This window comes from Arachis stenosperma, chromosome 9 (genome assembly GCF_014773155.1).
Source record: "Arachis stenosperma cultivar V10309 chromosome 9, arast.V10309.gnm1.PFL2, whole genome shotgun sequence".
In the NCBI taxonomy this organism is placed as follows: domain Eukaryota; kingdom Viridiplantae; phylum Streptophyta; class Magnoliopsida; order Fabales; family Fabaceae; genus Arachis; species Arachis stenosperma.
Genome location: NC_080385.1, coordinates 147,859,204 through 147,878,490, shown reverse-complemented (window position 1 = coordinate 147,878,490; position 19,287 = coordinate 147,859,204). Strand labels below are relative to the sequence as shown.

The window sequence follows — 19,287 nt, the reverse complement described above, 5'->3', positions numbered from 1 at the left end:
CAAAAAAACCCAAACACCAGCGTCCTTCAATATATGTATATAAATTTTTGCAGGATAATTTAATCCAGCTGAGGGATTTGTCTTATGAGTTGAAGATATGTTTGATTTTTATTTTTCCTCTCTATTACATGTAATCAATTGGTTCTTAATTTCATTTTTCTTCTTATTTGTGTTATGAATTTTTGTAAAAAAACCTACAAGTTTAGAATAATCTTTGTAGAAATTTTCAGTTTCTTCAAGTGTATTAAAAGTCATCCCAATCTTTGGCACAAACTGCTCATCACATCATAGAAAAACTAAAAAAACACTAAAACTTGTTCCTAATTAAACCAAAATGTCTTTCCAAATGCATCTAAACTATGAAAATAAACATATTCAACGAAAAAAATTCAAAAATCCTACATTACATTTAAATTCAAATTTTCAACCATGAACACCAATTTTCACAAACAAAGACAAAATTATTCAGTTACAGGAGTATCAAATACTAACAAACTACATTAACGAGGTTCAAACCAAACCTCATCCACTTGATTCATTTCAAAATAATAATCTAATTCACCCTGTTTCAACAGATAGTGTGAACTTACATCATTCATTGTCTTCAAAAACAAAATACCTGTTCAAACCTGATTTCACAGCTTAATTTTAAAAAAATTTGGTCCGACTCTTCAAATTAGATCAAAGAACATTGATCGTAAATGAAGAGAATAAAGAGAACACAAAGAACGAAGAGAACATAGAAAAGGAAGAGAATGCAGAGAACGCATAAAACGCTAATAAAATTTGATAAAAAAACAAAATCCGCATAGAAAATGCAGTTATATATAGTTGCGCGTTAAGTCAAAAGGTTGTTAGAGGTAGTGGCATCTGGAGCTGAATTAGGTTATAGCAACATGGTTGGACTTAGTTAGTAAAATAACTTCGATGTAGAGCTTTATTGTTAAATTAAATCTTGTGAAAAACAAAGACATAAATTTCAATAGAAGACACATACATTAGCTGAAATGGCACAATCATCAACAGACAGTCGTCTATCAAAAGAAAAATTAAATTAAATAATTTTTAAAATGACCTTAAGTTAAAATTATTTGAGTAAAAGACAAATAGGTCCCTGACTTTTTTGACCACGGACATTAATTTCCTTAGAATTGAAAAATATTTACATCCCTCACCTTTCAAAATGCTTGATAATTATACCCCTCCGTGTAGTTGGGGTTAAAAAAGGTAACAGAGAATGCTGATATGGAGGGAAGAGTGATGATGTGTCCATTACGATGATGATGTGGATGGTTGTCAAAAGGTTAATGGACAACTAGATCCCTGTGCATCAAAACAAGAAGAAAAAGCTATTATTGCATGGTTTCATTCGTGTACAAGAAGAAAAAGCTATGTGGAGTTGAGTGATTTCAAAATTTCAGGGGATCTAAGCTAGGGTTAATATATGCTTTGTGGAATTTAATCTATGATTGCATATTTGTACAAGGGTTTATATATGGTTTGTGGGGTTTAATCTCTAATTTATTTATATGCTGTTAATGTAGATGGATGATATATATGCAATTTCCATTTTTCATCATGGAGGTCATTTTAGTTGAACACCCAGTGGAACTCTTGCGTATCTTAATGGAAAAGTTGAAAATTTTCTGAAGATGGACTTAGACTTTGTGAATTTTGAAGACTTGGTAACTTTGTTCAAGGGTTTGGAATCTGCCTCTTATAAAGTAGTTTATTGATATGACCAATATGTAGTGATATCGAGTTTGGGCTGCACATTTTGAGAAGGGATGCAGGAATCAATGAACTTCAAGAGAACAAGCTGAAGAATTCAAAGACTGATGAGATTTACATATACTTCGATCACCCTGTTGATGAACCAAAGATACTGGATAATGCTGGGAAAAAGAATGCTACTGCAGAAATCGGGTGGAAGAATTTGATGATGCGTTTCATATTGATGACATTTTGAGGGAGCTTCGGTCATCATCATCAACAAAAGATGATGGGCATGAAAGTGCCAAGGACGAACTATATAAACCTTCTCTTACTGCGACTGAAACTGTTTCAGATGAGGATTACTCTAGCTTTGATGATGAAAATGATGGGATCAAGAGGAAAAAAATTTTGAAAGAAAAGGAGAAAGTTGTGCAAAGAAGAAGACCAATGTGAAGCTAGGGAAAGGGGCGGAGTCAAGTGGGGTTAAAAAATGAGCTGGACTTAGGAGTGCAAGTGAAAGTGATAGTGCCAAAAGAATTGGGCCTTACAGAACTGGGCCTGCTATACATCCTAGAGGATCTAGGTTTACTGTGCAGCCCAATAATAGGCATAGGTCTTTATGTGAATGAGGTGGATTCGGACGATGATGACCTTGTATATAAGTATGAATCAGAGGAGCTTCACACACCAGTGTCTTCAGAAGAAGAGGGATACAAACATCAATTTCTAGAGTTTTATACTGAGTATGGGTTTAGTGAGGGTAGATTTGAGGTTGGAACAAAGTTTGCAACTATTGATAGGTTTAAGGAGGTGATAAGGGATATGTTTATATCTGAAGGGAATGAACTAATTTGGATTAAAAATGATAAGTAAAGAGTAAGAGTTGGCTACATAGGTGAGGATTGTCCAAGGCTGGCACATTTATCCTACAACAATACATTGTTATGCTTCCAAGTAAAGACCTACAAGCCAGAGCATACATATGCAAGAGATTTGGGTAGTATGCTGTTGATCAGCACTGAATCAATAAGAAAGTAGAAAAGAGAATGACAACTCAACCTCATATCATGACTAATGAGGCAATTGATTTTCTTAGAGAAGAGTTTGACTTGGTGGTGAATCCAAAGATGGTATATAGGGCAGTGAAAGAGGCAAAAGAGAGGATTATAGAAAATAAAAAAGAGCAGTATGGGAAGCTCAAGGAATACAACTTAGAGATAATTAAGAGTAATTCCGGGTCAACAAAAAGACTAGATGTGAAGCCTATCCCATAATCTCCCTGTTTTTGACAAAATTTATATATGCTTGGAGGGCTATAAGCAAGGGTCAGGAGTGGATGTAGGCCGTTTATCCATCTAGATGGAGCTTTTCTGAAAATATACCATGAAAGCCAACTACTTTCAGCAGTGACACATGATGCGAACAATCAATTTTATGTGGTGACCTATGATATTACAAGATTAGAGACTAAGGAATCATAGAAGTGGTTCCTCACACTGCTTCAGAAAGACTTGGTTGATGTTAATCAATTTGGTTAAAACTTTATATTCGACCAACAAAAATTTAATATATTATGTTGTTTATTTTGATAAGATTAGACTAGTTTATTTTGGTTATTATATGCTTATTTTGATAACATTTGTTTATTTTGATAAGAAGTATGCTTTGGTCCAGAATTTGTTTATTTTGATAAGATTTGTTTATTTTGATTTCTCTATACTAGTATGCTTTGATTATTATATTGTTTATTTTGATAACATTTGTTTATTTTGATCTCTCTATACTAGTATGCTTTGATTATTATATTGCACTGTTCTAGGTTATTACTGCAATAATATCTGTTTGTAATATGATATGCTTATGGGATTTGCTACCGGCATTAAAGGAGGTCATACCAAATACACACTATCGCAACTATGTCTTGCATATGCAGAAGAATTTTATCAATCCTTTTAAGGACCTGCATATTAGAGAGATAGTTTAGGAGTGTACTAGGTGCACGACAGTTCCAGAGTTCAAAGAGACCATATAGAGAAGCTGAAAGGGTTTAACAAGGTTACATAGAAATATTTGATGAATTTTGACCCTGCCACTTGGGTTAAAGTTTTTTTCAGCCACGGACCCAAGGTGGATAACCTTACAAACAATATGTACGAGGTGTTTAATGCAAAAGCTGTGAAGTACAGATACAAACCAATATTGACAATGTGTGAAGAAATCAGGTGCTATTTAATGAGGCAAATGACCAAGCACATTAGGCTACTAGAGTTTATTTGATTTTCAAGAGTTTGTTTGATTCCTTTTGATTGAATGCTGGTATAAATGTGACTTGTTTTGACTCCAGGCATGCCATGCTATTGCTGCAATAAGAAAGAGACACGATCAGGTACATGATTATGTTCATCCCTGGCTGTGCATGTAATCCATTCCTAAGACATATGCACATTGCATACAACCAGTTTCGAGTGAGAAATTCTAGACCAGAACTGACCTGTTTAGACATGCTTCACCACCCATCAAGCGGCCTATTGGGAGGCCAAAGGTGCATAATCGCCACAGGGACCCTACTGAGGCTCATATTTAGGGGGATAAGTTGAAAAGGAACTTTCAAGTCATAGTTAGCAAGTGCAATGAGAAATGGCTCAATTATAAGACTTGTAAAAGAGCACCAAACAACCCCAATTAGAAGCCAAAGAGGAAGAAGCCTAAGAAGTTTGCTACTGACTCACAAACATTGGTTCTGCTTTCCCTTTTACAGTTAGCACTCAACCAGAGGTAAGCAAGTACATATTGTTTATTGGTGGTTATTATGTCATTTTTAATATAGTATATGGATTAATATGTCAATTAAGTTAATCTGTTGGATACTTGTTATATAGGATGTTAATCAATCATAAAGTGAAAAAATCAATGAAATAATTACTGTGCCAGCACAATCAACTGTAAGACCTTTTTAAATAATATACTTTAATTACAAAAATTTACTTCTAAGCCTATTAATTGAATCTATTGTGTGTTTGAGTTAATCTTACAGAGTAATGTCATTGGCTAGAATGTTCTAGGTGTGTCAACAACTACAACAATGCAGGCAGTAGCATCAGCAACTACACCAGCAACAGCACCATCCAGTCCTCAAGCAGCTACAACTGCTATACCATCTGCTCCAACCCAAACTCCATTCAGGGATCCATCCCAGATGCCAAGATTGGGCCAACCCAAGCTCCAAGCTATTGCCTCTAAATTTAAACTCAAGCAACCAATTGTAAGGCTACCAACAATTAAAAATTCAACACCAAATCCACCACAAACTCAAACCATCAGCACTAGTAGGGGCCCATCAAATGAAAGCAGCTAGCAATGGTACCACAAAAATTTTCAAGTTCATCTCTAATCCTGGTTCTAAGAATTAGAAGAACTAAATATAGCAACCTACTTTCTATTTTTTGTATTAGTTAATAGAAGCAATTAAACAATGCTTTCTAGCTTTTTTTGTTGGTAAATTTGTTTACATGCCATCTAATCATTTTGTTTATGGCAAACTTATGTTGTGTTATTTATGTTTAAGATTAAACCAGATATATTTACTGAAAACTATGCTTATCTTATATAATATTTGACTTGTGTTCTTTTTTAGTTATTTTCATTGCAAAGAAAATTAAAATGAGTCTTTAGTCCTTTAAGAAATATAACAACAACAATAGCAATAATTATTATACCAGAGACAATTTTCATTATAACGACAACAAGTACATCAATGAGTCTTCAGCTCTTTAAGAAATACACAACAAGAATAGCAACAACTACCCTAATTACAGTAAGCCAAAAATTCATGCATTTTTTATTTTCTATACATAATAATTTTTTCTCTAAATTCTCCAATTTGTTTTTCAATTCTTGCCTTCTAAACAGATATTCTTCAACATCTATTCCCTCATCATAATCTTCAACACCTAATGCTTGAGTTTCTATGCCTCCAATTTTTTTTAGGTGTTCATCAAGTCAAATAAAATACCTACAGTACCATTGTTTTATCGGTAGAAAATTACTAAAGAATCAACCAATTAGACACACTACAATTTCATCCAGATATTGAGAAAACATGAACTTACCTTAAAGTATGGGTACTTGAGAAACATTCTATTAGGGTTAGTTGTTATTCTTGACTTATAAAGAATGACATATACGCCGCAGAAGCATTTTGGTGCTATCTCATCTCTCTCGTCTCCTCCTGGCACGCACAACTACTACTGATTAAAATGAACCTCTCATGTCTATCCACTCCAGGCTTTGTGCATGAAGAACCCCTTCATTTGCCATGGCCAATCATTTTTCACTCCCATCAAGTTCTAGAAGCACCATAAACGGCCATAGTTTTGATAGATTTCGAATAAATAGGACTCAGTGTCAAAATGGTGTTGTTTTGATGCACATGAATCTAATTGCCTATTAACTTTTTGTCAACCATTCACATCATCATTGTAACAGACACATCATCATTCTCCTCTCTAAATTAGTATTTACCGTTATCGTTTTTAATCCCAATTATACGGATGGATATAATTATCAAACATTTTAAAAAGTGAGAAATATAAATATATTTTTCAATTCTAAAAAACTTAAGTATTTAGGATAAAAAAAAGTTAGGACCTATTTATCTTCTATTCAAATTCTTTTAACGTTGGTTAAAATTTTGTGTATATATATATATGGGAAATTATAGCATACAGATGTAAATATAAAGATATTTCTTTTGGTTCGATGTAAAGGTGACACTTGGATCTATGCTGATTGTTGGGGGAGCAGCTCGCAGAGCTTTTTGAGCAGCTTGCAAAGCTTGCAAGACTGGTTTACAATGGCTCTATATTGTAGCTAAACTGGTGGAAGATAATTTTAGGTTAGCATCAAAATTCCGTCAAGGAGATATCATGAATGGACTTATTATTATTGGGCCACCATTTCATTCTTGAAATATTAAGCGGAGACCAATTATAATTACAAAAAAAAAATGAGGAGACCAATTATTATAATATTGTTAAACTAATGAAATTGATGTGCAATAAGTAAACTGATGAGGAAGCATGAATGTAGTTTATTTCTCTTACATGTAACGTTTTTAAATTCAAAATAACACATTATCATAAAATTTGATCTTTTAATTTGGAATTTAGATACAGTTGAACTCGGTTATTAGGAACAACTATTTTTTTTAATCTTGCACGAAAAAATTTAATTTAATTTAAATTATAAATATTACTTAGTACTACTATAAATTATATATATAATTATTAAAATAGTTATACTTTGTGATTTATAATATTTATTTTTACAAGTTTTTTTTTTTGTTATCTCTATTTATAATTTGACTTATTTTAATTCTCCAAAATTATTAAAAATTTAGCTATTAAAATTTTGAGTTACAAAAAATATTTAATTTCGATTTGATTTTTATATTCACAATATAATAGATTATTCCATATAACTCATTATTTTGAGAAAATTGTTTTTTTAAAAAATATTTTTATATTTAATTTCACATAATAAAAATTATAAATATATTTAATTACTTTAAATTAAAATTTAATTTCAGTCTTTATCAACCACATTTATTAAAATTAGATCTTTTATGTTTTATTTGGGTTAAGTACTTTTTTCGTCCTTAAGGTCTGAGGCCAAAATCAAAATCGTCCCCGATCTTTTATTTGTTATTAAAATCATCCTTAACATTACAAAACGTTATAAAATCATCTTTTTGAACATAATAATTTTTGAAATGACACAAATACCCTTTTCCTATTATTACTAATTACCCTAGTCCCACCCACCCATTACCCTCATCCCTTCCCACTGCACCTAAAATAGACAAATTGAAACGAAAAAAAAGAACAAAGAGAATGAAAGAAGAAAAGAAAAGGAAGAAGAGGGAGGCGACGGCGGAGAAGAGGGTGGCCTTCTACGGTGAGAAAGTCGAAACTCAGATCCAAACTTCCCCTTCAAACTCGGCCTTTGTCTCTGGTCGTTTCCTCGACAACGACAACGATGGTCTTGCTCGTCGCCAGTATCGTCTTGCTCAACCTCTTCTCCTTCTTCGATCTCCCCTCTCTCTCTCTCTCCCATCTCTCTCACCTTCTGTGTTTTGATTTTCTCTGTTCCGCGTCTTTGAAGGCACATGCATTAGGCATCAGATTCGGTTGCTTCTATGTAAATCGAATAAGTCAAACTAGATTTTGCTCTCTATGTAAATCTAATCATCTTCATTTGATTTATGCATGTATGCATGCATGCTGTCCTAGTAAATCTAATCACCCTGTTTTTGATTTATGCATGCATGCATAAATAAATCGAAACAGGGTGATTAGATTTACATAGAGAGGTAAATCTAGTCTGCCTCGTTCAAAGGAAGTTAGGAGATTTTTGTTAATGTTGTCTCGTGTTGGGTTTAGGGACACTTTATTTTTGTCTTCTAAGCAACAGAAACAGAAATGGAATAGAGCAGTATAAGTAACACCTAGATGTATCTTAGTTTAGCTACTAAATGTAATGTAGCGTACATCCAGGCTCTATCACAATGCTGATGAAATTTGACTAACTTTTTTGCTGAATTACATACACCAATGTTTTGAATAAGATCTACCAAATCCTATCTCGGACTAATCCAGATTCTGACCAAATTCGAATTTGACTAGGACTTATCATAGCTTTCAACAGCCAAGTGCTAATCCAACTTGCAAGAGAATCTCCGTAGGATCATGAAATAAAACAGAAAGATGTATTAAGAAAATTATCAACATGTTACGACATTTTCTCCAAGTGTAAGTCACTGTCCTTTACCCTTTGTTGGCAGTTTCCGACTAACCTCACCATGTTTGGACAATTTCGATGAGACTCAGACAGACCAAAATGAGAAAAAGAAATAACAAATGAGATCCATCAAGAAGAAGAACTCAAACAACTGAGCAGCGATGAGATGTGAATCCTGTGTTTTGTTCTTACTCTCTTGCATTCAACCATTGGTCATTCACCGTTATTATAGAAGAGTGGAGCCTCCAAGGTTGAAGCAAGTTCAAAACCCATACTGTCTTGTTGTCTCGCATCAGAGCTGCAGCGGCTTCGTCAGTGAGGAAGAGAGATTCGAATCTATTGCATGCATGTTACCCATATGTTCTCATCCTTTTTTTCAAGTTTGTTGAATCTAGCACATGGAGTTTTGCTTTTGCTCGAAGTTTGGATTTGGACCGTGGATCTACTACTGTCCGGATTTGACTTAGATTTCTCCCTCGTTGCTTGATTTGTGCCTGAGACTTGATAGATTTCTTCTAGGATCGTTCATGCAGCACAAATGAGGGAAAATAGTTTTTGATGTGCTCTGACCTTAGTATGACTAGGTTCTTAGTATTAGCCCCTTGTTGTTGCATGGATGCGGAAACACGCCTTTTGTTCTACAACCCATCGTAGCTTCATCACCTTCTGTTTCCTTCTTTCTTTGTTGTTGGATGATGTGACCGAAGATTAGGAGTGCCGGGAGAAAAGAGAGGACGTGGCTTTTGGTGGAAGGCAAGAAAGGTTAAATGAATCGGCAGAGTTGTAAGAATCGGTTTGGACTGGGCTGTTCAACCGCAAAAACTGGTGGACCGGATTCGCAGCTGGTCTGGTGCAATCTTGGAACAGCTAAAGGAACATAATCGGTCAAAGTCAGTTAGAACCGGTCAAAGTCGGTCGAAGCATGTGAAAACTTCTTAGAATCGGTAGAGATCGGTTCAACTGAACCATTCGGGAGAAAACTCAAGATTAATGAATTTGGGGGTTATCGGTGACTATAACTGGATATGAGGTTTGCTCATTGAAGAAGAAGGATATTAGTTGTAGGGGTGTAATCTGATCGGTTTGTTATTGTGTTGGACCGTAAAACAACTGAACCGACTTGTACAGTCCTAAAATGATGGCAACCGATTGGATTGCTGCGTTATGGACAACGAACCAAAAAACACTGACAGTGGATCGGTTCGGTTAATTACTTCAGGTTTTTAATTATATTTTAATTATAAAATTTTCAATTTTTTACTAACATGACCGTTTAAAATTTACGAAAAATAACATATTCTTAAGAAGATCGACTAATGTTACTTGAAATACGTTGATAAAAATTAAATTTTTAATTGAATGCTAATTCATATTCTTTATAAGTTATATATATATAAAACAATCGGTTCAATCAATATGTTCGGGACAAAACTCCTAAATTAATGAAGATGTCGTTCGAATGTAAATCTTTTTTATTCTGCATGCTCTCTTTAGTGCTAAGATATGTTGTTTCTTCTTATTTTAAATGCTAATTATTAATCTCTTAGTAAAAACGTGCATTAATTTTTTTAAATATTCCTTAAATTTTTTATTCGGTTATATTTAAATTAATTTTATTTTTTATTATTTATTATTAATAATATAACTATAAGTAAACACGTATAAATAAAAACATAAAAAATATTTGTGTCAATTATAGTATATTTATTAATATAATTATGATATTTATTAATATTGACAAGAGCCTATAGCACTTAGTTTACCAATGTGTAAGTAAATGTTGGCCAATTTAATTTTTTCCATGCCCGAATTGTATTTATAAAAACATTTTTCTCAAGTTAACCCCACCAAGTCGGCTCCGTCTCACCTCCCATCAGCTCTTACCAGCTCCTTTAAGCCAGCTGCAAACTGCAACATAGAACCAACACGTGTCATTACGTAAAATACAGTGAAACAAATATGTATATCTGTATGAACTTTAATCTTTACACTAATGCGGTTAATTTTGTTGTATATTGAAAAAATTTGGGTGTAATACTCAATCATTGGATTTTATGGTGTTTTTCGAAATTGTGGGAACAGTACAATACGCCCCCCTTTATTGGGGGGCGTATTGTCAATACAAGGGGGCGTATTGTACTGTTCCCACAATTTTAAAAAACACCATAAAATCCAATGATTGAGTATTACACCCAGATTATACCAATATGTAAGAAAAAAATCCACTAACGGGACCCTATATATATATATATATATATATATATATATATATATATATATATGATAAAAACTAAAAAATGCGGGCTCAGGCTCAGCCGACGAACGAAAGTCTTGAATGCAAATGGAAACAGTACAATCACCACCTCCAACCTCTCCGCTGCCTCCATCAGCGGCGAGGCTGTGGAGGGTAGCCGCGCAGCGCAACCTTCGGAACCAGTGGTCACAGCTGGCCACTCTCCGGAAGGATTGGTCCTCCCTCTCCTCCCGCGCTCTCTCCCACGCCAATGAAGCCCTTAACTACCATCTCCATCAACAGTAACTAACTAACTATTCTCATCATACATTACATTACCATCCAATGGATGTGGTTATTCACTAATTCATGCTATGCTATGCTATGCAGGTACATGCCTCACAAGGCGTTAGGTGTTTTGACTGATATGCCCCTTATCAGAAGTCGTGCTTCTATCAAACTCCATAACCGTCAGGTACTGTTTATGCTTACTTATTCTTGTGGTTAATTGCTTTGCTTTCTGCTTCAAAGATAAAATTCTTTTGCTCGTTCTAGGTTCTTGCGACGCGCGAATTATTGGAATCGTATAAGGCCATGGTATGTGTTTCATCCATGTCCATGTGTTTCTGCTTCCAATTTAAGCTCATGATTTGTTTTACTTGCAAGTAGTGTTGTTGATCCTGACTGTTTATAATTATAATTTTATTTTTAGTGTTGTTTTTGAAAATATAGAGGAATGCATGATGATTTTGACAAGCTGCTATGACATACGGAACTTTTAATGATTTCTACAAAAGTGGAACATTTTTTCATTGGAAACCCAAGGAAATTTGCAATCTAAAGAGTTGTTTTTCTTAAAAAGTAGCTGTCACATTCTCATACAGTCTATTAATCACTTCACGTTATTGCCTAATGATGATATTGAATGCATTTTCTTTTTAATTTCATGTAACTTTAGGTGGATATTTTGAGGAAAATGTTCGAGGCTAGCAGATTGTTCAGATGTTTTCTCAAAGGATCAATCAATAGTCCGCTATTGCAATTTTCGGAACGTTCTGAACAGAAGGGTGACAGCAGTGACACTGGAGATGGTGGTGGAATTCCAGTATATACATTTTTGTCAATCTCTTCTCATGGTATGACAGAGTCCAAGTCAACATCTTTCATGTTATATCATTTATACTGATGGGAAGTTCTTCAGAGACAATTTTTTTCCCACTTTTCTCCATTGGGTTGGGTAAGGATTGTATTACAATCCAATAAATATTTAGTTTCATGTAATTTACTGTAAAATAACAAGTTTTCAAATCTGGCAGAGAAGTATACCGAGGAACTGGTTCAGATGTTTAGCTTGGAACTGTGTATGAAGGTGAATTGCAATTTCCTATTTTATAATTGATTCCTCATTTTCTGCATTGTTCTGGTTTTGTTACTTTGGAAATCATTTTGAACATGCAGCGGTTCCTTGTTCTCGAATTTGTGTCACTTGGTTACGACACCTCACAAGTAAAGCAGTTGAGTTGGTCAACTGAGCTCTATGCTGGTGAATTCAAACATTTGAGTGACTGCAATCTTTACTGTGAGGAGACACATGGTCCAGTTCTACCAAGGTCACGAGATGGGAAATCTGACATGTTTGCTTTAACATTTGACAACCAACTCTCCAGTGATGTCTTAGAGGTATTTATTTTAGAACTCTATATGCGCACTATTATAAGTTTTCATGTATTGCAAGTCACTAATTTTGGCATGCATTCCGCCTCACTCATGCATAAGGATGCTGTGTTAATTTTCATTTTTGTATTACTTAACAACTTTCGAAAGAATGCTTGTAGTAGCTTCATTGGAAGTATCCTAGGAAACAATGATCTTCTTTGTAACTTTGAATTTTAGTATCTTTCCTTTGCGAGATCAGCTAAATTTGTTCTGCATCACAGGTTTATTTAACTACATGGCGTGCAGAGCTGAACATTGACATTTTCAGGTAGGATTGCAGTGAAAATCAGATTAGAAATTTTTAAATGTGCATCTTCATTTCCCCACCTCACTCACCCTTTCCTTTTCTCGCTAACGAACAGGGTGAACGAGATATTTGAGATTGTTGGGGAGGAAATACATATCAAATTATGTTAGGCTGTGTTCTGGAAAAGACTAACTATAAAAAGCTCCCATGGATGGTAAGTGAAGTCTCAGCACTATATGATGCATATTTATTTTTTGCTCACGCTTATTGATTGGACCTTTGGGCATTCAAATCGTGGAATCAGCCATTAATGCATTTATCAGGTAGGCTGTCTACGCTGCACCCTCTGGGTGCTGCCCTTCCCCGGATCTTGTTTAATGCTGGATGCTTGTGCACCAAACTGTCTATTTTTTCTCTTTTTCTTTTTAGCAGCCACCATTCCTATATGATTGTATTATGGTGATATTATCTCCATTACCGTTTTAATTTTATGACTGTATTATAGGATAAGATAGGAAAATATTGTACATATCTTGGCGTCCATACAAAATGAAAAGTTAAAATTTCATAACATGCTTTCTGGTCAAAGAGGAGGAATTTATATAGGACTTGGAGTGGTTTTGTAGTGAATTTTTTTGCAGCTTTGGGAATAGGAGGTAAATTAGCCACAGCATATACAAACTAAATTCTTCCGTAGTACTAATACTGCTAGTGCAAACAAAATCTCAAAAGGCAACACAGCCATACAAAGTTCATAGATGGAACGATAAGATCTTAAGGACACGATTTATTTTGAGTAACAAAGTTAAATTCTTTGCTTCCTTGATTTATCTGGTTTCCTAGTAGATGAACAAGTTTAGAACTATCACAGCTATGCTTTCAAATTCCACAAAATCTGTATTACTATAGGCTTGAAGAAACAACTTCTTATGACAACTGATGACCCACCATGTGCACCAGGTAGAAAAGAAAGAAAAGGTAGAAAGGTAAACACCAAAAGGAGATGATCATTCCCCATGTTCCAATTGTAATAGGGTGACTTGTTTTGGGTTTTGAACTTCCTTCACCATCTAGAGACAACATAAACATTCCATAGCACTACCATATATGCCTGGGTTACTCATAACTTGGAGACAAGTTGTTGTCTGCTTAGAGAAACGAGGTCCTTGCGCAATATCTTGCCAGCTGCTGACCTTGGAATAGTTTCAATGAAACTCACCCTTCTCACTTTCTTATATGGAGCCACCTGAAAATTCTCAAATATTCAATGAGTAAAAGAAACATAAACAAATTAAGATGACCTCAGGAAAAGGAGGAGGCAGGAGCTAAGAGTGACCTGGCCTGCAACAAATTGAATGACTTGGTCTTCTGAGAGTTCAGAACCAGCTGCTCTCACAACATAGGCCATTGGTATCTGTCCAGTTGCTTCATCTTCAACCCTGCAACAGAACTTTTTCTCATGAGAAACTCAAAAGTTGATGAAAATGAGAGTGAAGTTGTGCCGAGAGAAACACACGGTATAACAGCTGCATCAACAATAAGGGGATGGCTTAGCAATAAAGACTCCAGTTCTGCAGGAGCCACCTGACACAAAGTGACACATGAAAAGTATTAATGAAAACCAAACTTCTTTTTTTGAGTTCTTACTTCTCAAGCTCAATTTGATATCTTAGATATACAGCATCTTTCAATTCAGAAATTGAAAACTTAAAACTGTTACGGATATTATAATTCAAATTCGAATAGAAATTAAACTGTTATTATTGAAAATTGAGAACTATTATTATGATTTGGCTTTATGTACCTGATATCCATTGTGCTTGATCAGCTCCTTTATCCGTTCAACTATATAAACAAATCCACTTTCATCAATGTAACTGAGATCACCTGTCTTTAGCCAGCCATCTGAATCAACTGTTAGGGTTGTTGCCTCCGAATTTCCCAGATACTCTTTCATAATAGTAGTACTTTTCAGCCACAGCTCTCCTTTCTTTTGAGGAGGCAAAGGCTTTCCGGTATCAATGTCTACCACCTTTGCACAAAAGGTTGGAAGCAACTGGCCGCATGAGTCTGGCCGAGCTTTAGCATCCCTCTCTGACACAAGAAAGGTAGCTGCAGCTGAGCTTTCTGTTAGGCCATAACCTTGCCTTAGTTCAACCCATGGAAACATTTTTCTGAACTCCCGTGACACTTCCTTACTCAAAGGCGCAGCACCTGTACCCGTCCTTCGGAGGCTGGACAAGTCACAACCAGCTTTGCTTGCATATTTCACTAGTGCAAGGATCACTGGTGGCACTGCCGGTAAGTTATTAACTTTGTGCTTCTGAATAGCAAGAAGCATAGCTTGGAAGTCAAATTTCTGCATCACAATTATCTTAACACCAACACACAGCATTCCTAATCCAAAGAAAACCAGGCCGTAGACATGAAACATCGGAATGAAGGCCAAGAAGACATCATCTGAAGATGCACTTACATCAACAGACCAGAAGAGAAGTTTCAGTGTGGAAATGAGATTCTGGTGTGTCAAAACTACACCTTTACTTACCCCAGTAGTCCCTGAGGAGTAAAGTATAGCAGCAGGGTCTGATTGAACCACAGTAACCTGCGGCAACTCCAGAGAACAAGAGCAGCCTTCTATCAACTCTTCAACTGATAGCATTCGGCTGTTAGATGGACAATATGTGAGCATTGTAGGCACCCCAGTTGAGACAAATTTGTGTAGCTCCTCCGGTGCTGAGATGGCTAGTTTAGCACCTGAGTCGCGTACCTGCTTGGCGATTTCTGACTCGGTATTAAGAGGGTTGGCAGTGGTAAGAACTGCACCAATTGATAACACGGCTAGACATATGGTTGGGAACAGGATTGAGTTAGGGGATAGGAGAAACAGCACATCCCCTTTCCTAACCCCAAGTCCATGGAACAAGGCTGATGCGAGGGAGTATACCGATCTGCGTAGCTCGCCATAACTCAAACTCTTATCAGTTGCTGCATCAACGAATGCTATTCTTGCCTCTGCAAGGTCTCCTTGTGGGAACTGTGATAGCACGAGATGGGCAACATTGAGATCAGGCTTTGTTGGGATCTCATGCTTGGTGCCAAGTCTAACAAGAGAGCGGTAGATGCCAGTTCTCGAATCGTAGCCACTCCTGTTATTGAATGGTGGTAGAGACTCACTAGATTCGTCTTCGGCTGGCCAAATTTCCATTCCTGACATTGTTTCCTCAAGTTTGAAAGATGTTTTAACTGTTAAGCAAGTATAAGTCAATGATAATGTTGAGGTTAAAGTGTGTCAACCTTAAAAAACCTACTTATGAAAGGCTTTTCACCGTGAAGTACTAGAATACACATTGTTAACTATGTCAGCTGTAAGAAGGACAAGATTAATAAGACAAATGTCTTTTTGTGTGGCCGGCCAGTGAGGCATGATCATGGGTATAGTTTATAAAAGGGTATGAAATAGGGAAAAGATATATACCTGCTTTGATGCTCTTTGCCGAATCCAACAGAAATAATTGGAAAACCGATGTTGTTGTTTTCCTCAAACACTCAACAGTAGGATATCAATACTTGATGGATACATATGTTGTCTACCTAAAAGCTGGATGCCATACAACAAGTGATGAGTATGAGTTGCATGCCCTATATCAACAAAACTGAAACTTGCTTTCCATTGACATGATAATATGGTATGCTGGACATATAGAAAGCTCATATTTTATAATCTCAATTTCTTATCATCTTTCAAAACATAAAGGATAACATTGGAAACATCTAAAAATGTCTAGTAGAAAAAGACACCTTGAACTTAGTGCGGTTAATGTTGAAATTGGACAACTCTCGTAAATGTGTGGTACATTTGTGAGAAGGATTTGAGAGTGAAATGGAAGCAATTACCTCGTGCCTAAGAACTTTGGCCGGTGACAATTTTTAAGTTTGAGTAAGGTGACAACTGACAAATAGGTCTCTGAAGATTTTGTGTTCGGACAAGTTAGATCCTGAAGAAAAAAAGGTAACAATTAGATCCCCCAGAAAATGAAACGTTGACATGTTACATCCTTTTATTAGTAAGACCAACAGCGCCTCTGACGTGAACTGTTAATGTGATTGAGATGTCTGTTAAATACCACATTGGAATAATTCTAAATGATGAGGACAAATTGGTCCTTGAATGTTGTTTGATTTTAACATGTCTCAAACCCTAATTGTCCAAAATCCTCAATTATTCACCCTAAAACAAAACCTTAGCACAACGCAGAATGAATAGCACCGGAAACTCTAGAAGCACGAGGCGCCAAAGGGAAAGGAATGAAGACAGCGGTTGGAATTATAGGGGTGGCTCAATACATGGAAGACGCTTCAGCAATAAAATCGTTCCCAAGTGTAACTGTCAGCTATATGCAACAATATACAAGTCTGGAACAGTGGAGAATTCAAATAGGTTGTTCTTAGAGTGCCAAACTTTAAGGTAATTGTTAATTCAATTTATTTTTATTTTTTGAGTTTTGAGTGTTCTATTGAATTGAAATTTATATCTGTCATTCATGGTATGTTTTAAGGTTCTTATTACAGGATAATTTGTCATACTGCAAGTTTTTTAGATGGTTGGATGATGTTATTGGAGATGTGGAGGTTCAATGTTCTAAACAGGGAGTGAAAGATAGATTAAGTGATTTGGAAGAGAGAATTATGAGATTGAAAATTGATTGTAGAAATTAAAAAACTCCAAGCAAAATTACTGGTAGTAGATTTAGGAATGTTGTGTATTTTATGGCTAGTATTTTAATTGTAATTATTGTGAAAATGTGTGGAGCAAGGGTTCTGGATGAATCAAATTAGATAGTTGATGCATGAATGTAGTAGTATTTGTAATTGTATTATTATGAATGCAGTAATGAATAAGTATTTTTAAATCATTGTATGATCTATCATGGATGTTGATGTTAATGAATATGATGTTCACAATGATGAAATGAAAGAAAAAAATCACATAACCATAATAGCCATAAGAACATTGTTATATTATCTAAGCTTCCAAAAGATTGTTTTCAATTATAGGGGTTAATCCAAAAAGAGACTGAACACTTGAAGTGTGTGTTACTAAATCAAAAGAAAATCTACATGAAAACATTATTACAACTGTATAATATATTGTGCCTAATTTAAAACAGAATTGAAGTCCAAAGAAAGTCCGCACAAAATACTAAACAATCATATCCAAAATACTACAGTTTTATCCATTTAATACTTCAACTAAGGCTTAAATATAGGGGTGGGAATGAACTGAACATTCTTGAAGATGTTCCACTACTTGTTACGGCCAAAGTTTCTGCAGAAATACCATCAGTTGAACTTGTTGTGGTGGGGTTTGGTTGTGGTGGAGCTTGTTCAGGCCTTGCAATTGATTGCTTTTTTCTGAGTAAGGCTGGATTCAGTGACTTAGCTGCGGAGGATTTTGACTATACTTGAGTTGGAGTTCTAAATTAGTCAGTTGTTGTTGCAGGGGCCTAATATGGCCTTGAGCTTGGGTTGGAAGCCTGATTTGGTTCTGGACTAGAGCAGGAGGCCTAAATTAGGCTTGGACTTGTCTAGGAGGCCTGAATTGGGCTTGTCCAGGAGGCCTGAACCTTGTGAACTTTCTTGTCCTCTTCTTTCTCTCCTTTACAATATCATCCAATTGGCCCTACAATGTTCACATACAAATTCACTATGATCCACATCCATTTTATATTAAACAAACAAATGCAGTAGGAACAATATCCTCCACAAAGAACTTACAGTTGCATCAGTTACATTAGTGCCAGATCCATTGGTCACAATCGTATGTCGAATAGCATCATCAGAATTACTTACAACAGTTGTATTAGTGACAAATCCATTAGTCACAGACCCAATTGGTTTAACATTTTGACTAGTGATATTGGGATTAGGATTTTCTGCTGGAACTGAATTTGGCTGAATAAATATCGATAAAACAATTGCTCCAATATCAGACTAAGCATCTAAATAATCGATTAACCATTTTAATAGAAGGTCAACAAAACCCCTTAAAAATTAGTAACAAGACATCTAAATTTCTAAACAAATACTAACAAACAACTAAAACCTGTTGAATTGTGTGAATATACAATTAACTCTGCTTGCATGTGGCTGTGGGATGGATTCAAAAATGGTTTCTTGATATATGTGAGACAGGATCAACTTGACTACAATGAGGGCATGTCTCAATGCCTCGGTAACATCGAGCGGCAGCAACAACAATTGCTTACATCTATCACCAAATTGGATGAGACAGGAAGGACCTCACCCAGGTTCGTTCCTGGGTTGTTCCCAGTGGATGAAGCCGATATTAGAACCATTAACTTGTTGTGTAGTTAGCTATTGTAATTCAATTGACTTTTTTCAGTTAAGACCGCATGATGATGTAATTTGACTTTTTACGTATTAATAATTATACATCCTGTTTAGGTTTTACAACCGTAGGTCATCAAATAATAGATATGTCGACTCTTTTTGAGAAATTGTTAGGTTACTTAGCGCAGTTGGATTGAAACATAGGACTTAGGTTAAATGAGAA

The 19,287-nt window shown here is 35.4% G+C and overlaps 2 protein-coding genes across 3 annotated transcripts; one reads left to right on the top strand and one right to left on the bottom strand.

Annotated features, from left to right (window-relative positions):
* Positions 1 to 10,818: 10,818 nt before the first annotated feature.
* Positions 10,819 to 13,331, top strand: LOC130951808 (uncharacterized). 2 transcript variants are annotated; one of them, XM_057880545.1, is made up of 9 exons: positions 10,819 to 11,049; positions 11,138 to 11,222; positions 11,303 to 11,344; positions 11,706 to 11,883; positions 12,064 to 12,116; positions 12,206 to 12,427; positions 12,685 to 12,731; positions 12,826 to 12,924; positions 13,034 to 13,331. In XM_057880545.1, the coding sequence occupies exons 1-8, from the start codon at positions 10,850 to 10,852 to the stop codon at positions 12,878 to 12,880; spliced, it is 882 nt and encodes a 293-aa protein (XP_057736528.1). In that variant the 5' UTR covers positions 10,819 to 10,849; the 3' UTR covers positions 12,881 to 12,924; positions 13,034 to 13,331. The 2 variants fall into 2 exon arrangements, with proteins under 2 accessions (XP_057736528.1, XP_057736527.1); XM_057880544.1 differs by having other exon boundaries at positions 12,826 to 13,331.
* Positions 13,332 to 13,460: 129 nt separating this feature from the next.
* Positions 13,461 to 16,245, bottom strand: LOC130951807 (peroxisomal OPC-8:0-CoA ligase 1-like). The gene is made up of 5 exons (XM_057880543.1): positions 16,189 to 16,245; positions 14,515 to 15,956; positions 14,227 to 14,294; positions 14,047 to 14,149; positions 13,461 to 13,956 (listed from the first exon to the last, which is right to left on the bottom strand). The coding sequence occupies exons 2-5, from the start codon at positions 15,925 to 15,927 to the stop codon at positions 13,831 to 13,833; spliced, it is 1,710 nt and encodes a 569-aa protein (XP_057736526.1). The 5' UTR covers positions 15,928 to 15,956; positions 16,189 to 16,245; the 3' UTR covers positions 13,461 to 13,830.
* Positions 16,246 to 19,287: the final 3,042 nt, after the last annotated feature.

Bases quoted from the DNA above. Each gene is read 5' to 3' on its own strand.
- LOC130951808 (XM_057880545.1), top strand. From the start codon at position 10,850: ATGCAAATGGAAACAGTACAATCACCACCTCCAACCTCTCCGCTGCCT. The intron at 11,223-11,302 runs GTACTGTTTATG...TGCTCGTTCTAG, and splicing joins TCAAACTCCATAACCGTCAG to GTTCTTGCGACGCGCGAATT. The intron at 11,345-11,705 runs GTATGTGTTTCA...ATGTAACTTTAG, and splicing joins TGGAATCGTATAAGGCCATG to GTGGATATTTTGAGGAAAAT.
- LOC130951807 (XM_057880543.1), bottom strand. From the start codon at position 15,927: ATGTCAGGAATGGAAATTTGGCCAGCCGAAGACGAATCTAGTGAGTCT. The intron at 14,295-14,514 runs GTACATAAAGCC...ACTTTGTGTCAG, and splicing joins TCAAGCACAATGGATATCAG to GTGGCTCCTGCAGAACTGGA. The intron at 14,150-14,226 runs GTGTGTTTCTCT...GTTCTGTTGCAG, and splicing joins GTTGATGCAGCTGTTATACC to GGTTGAAGATGAAGCAACTG.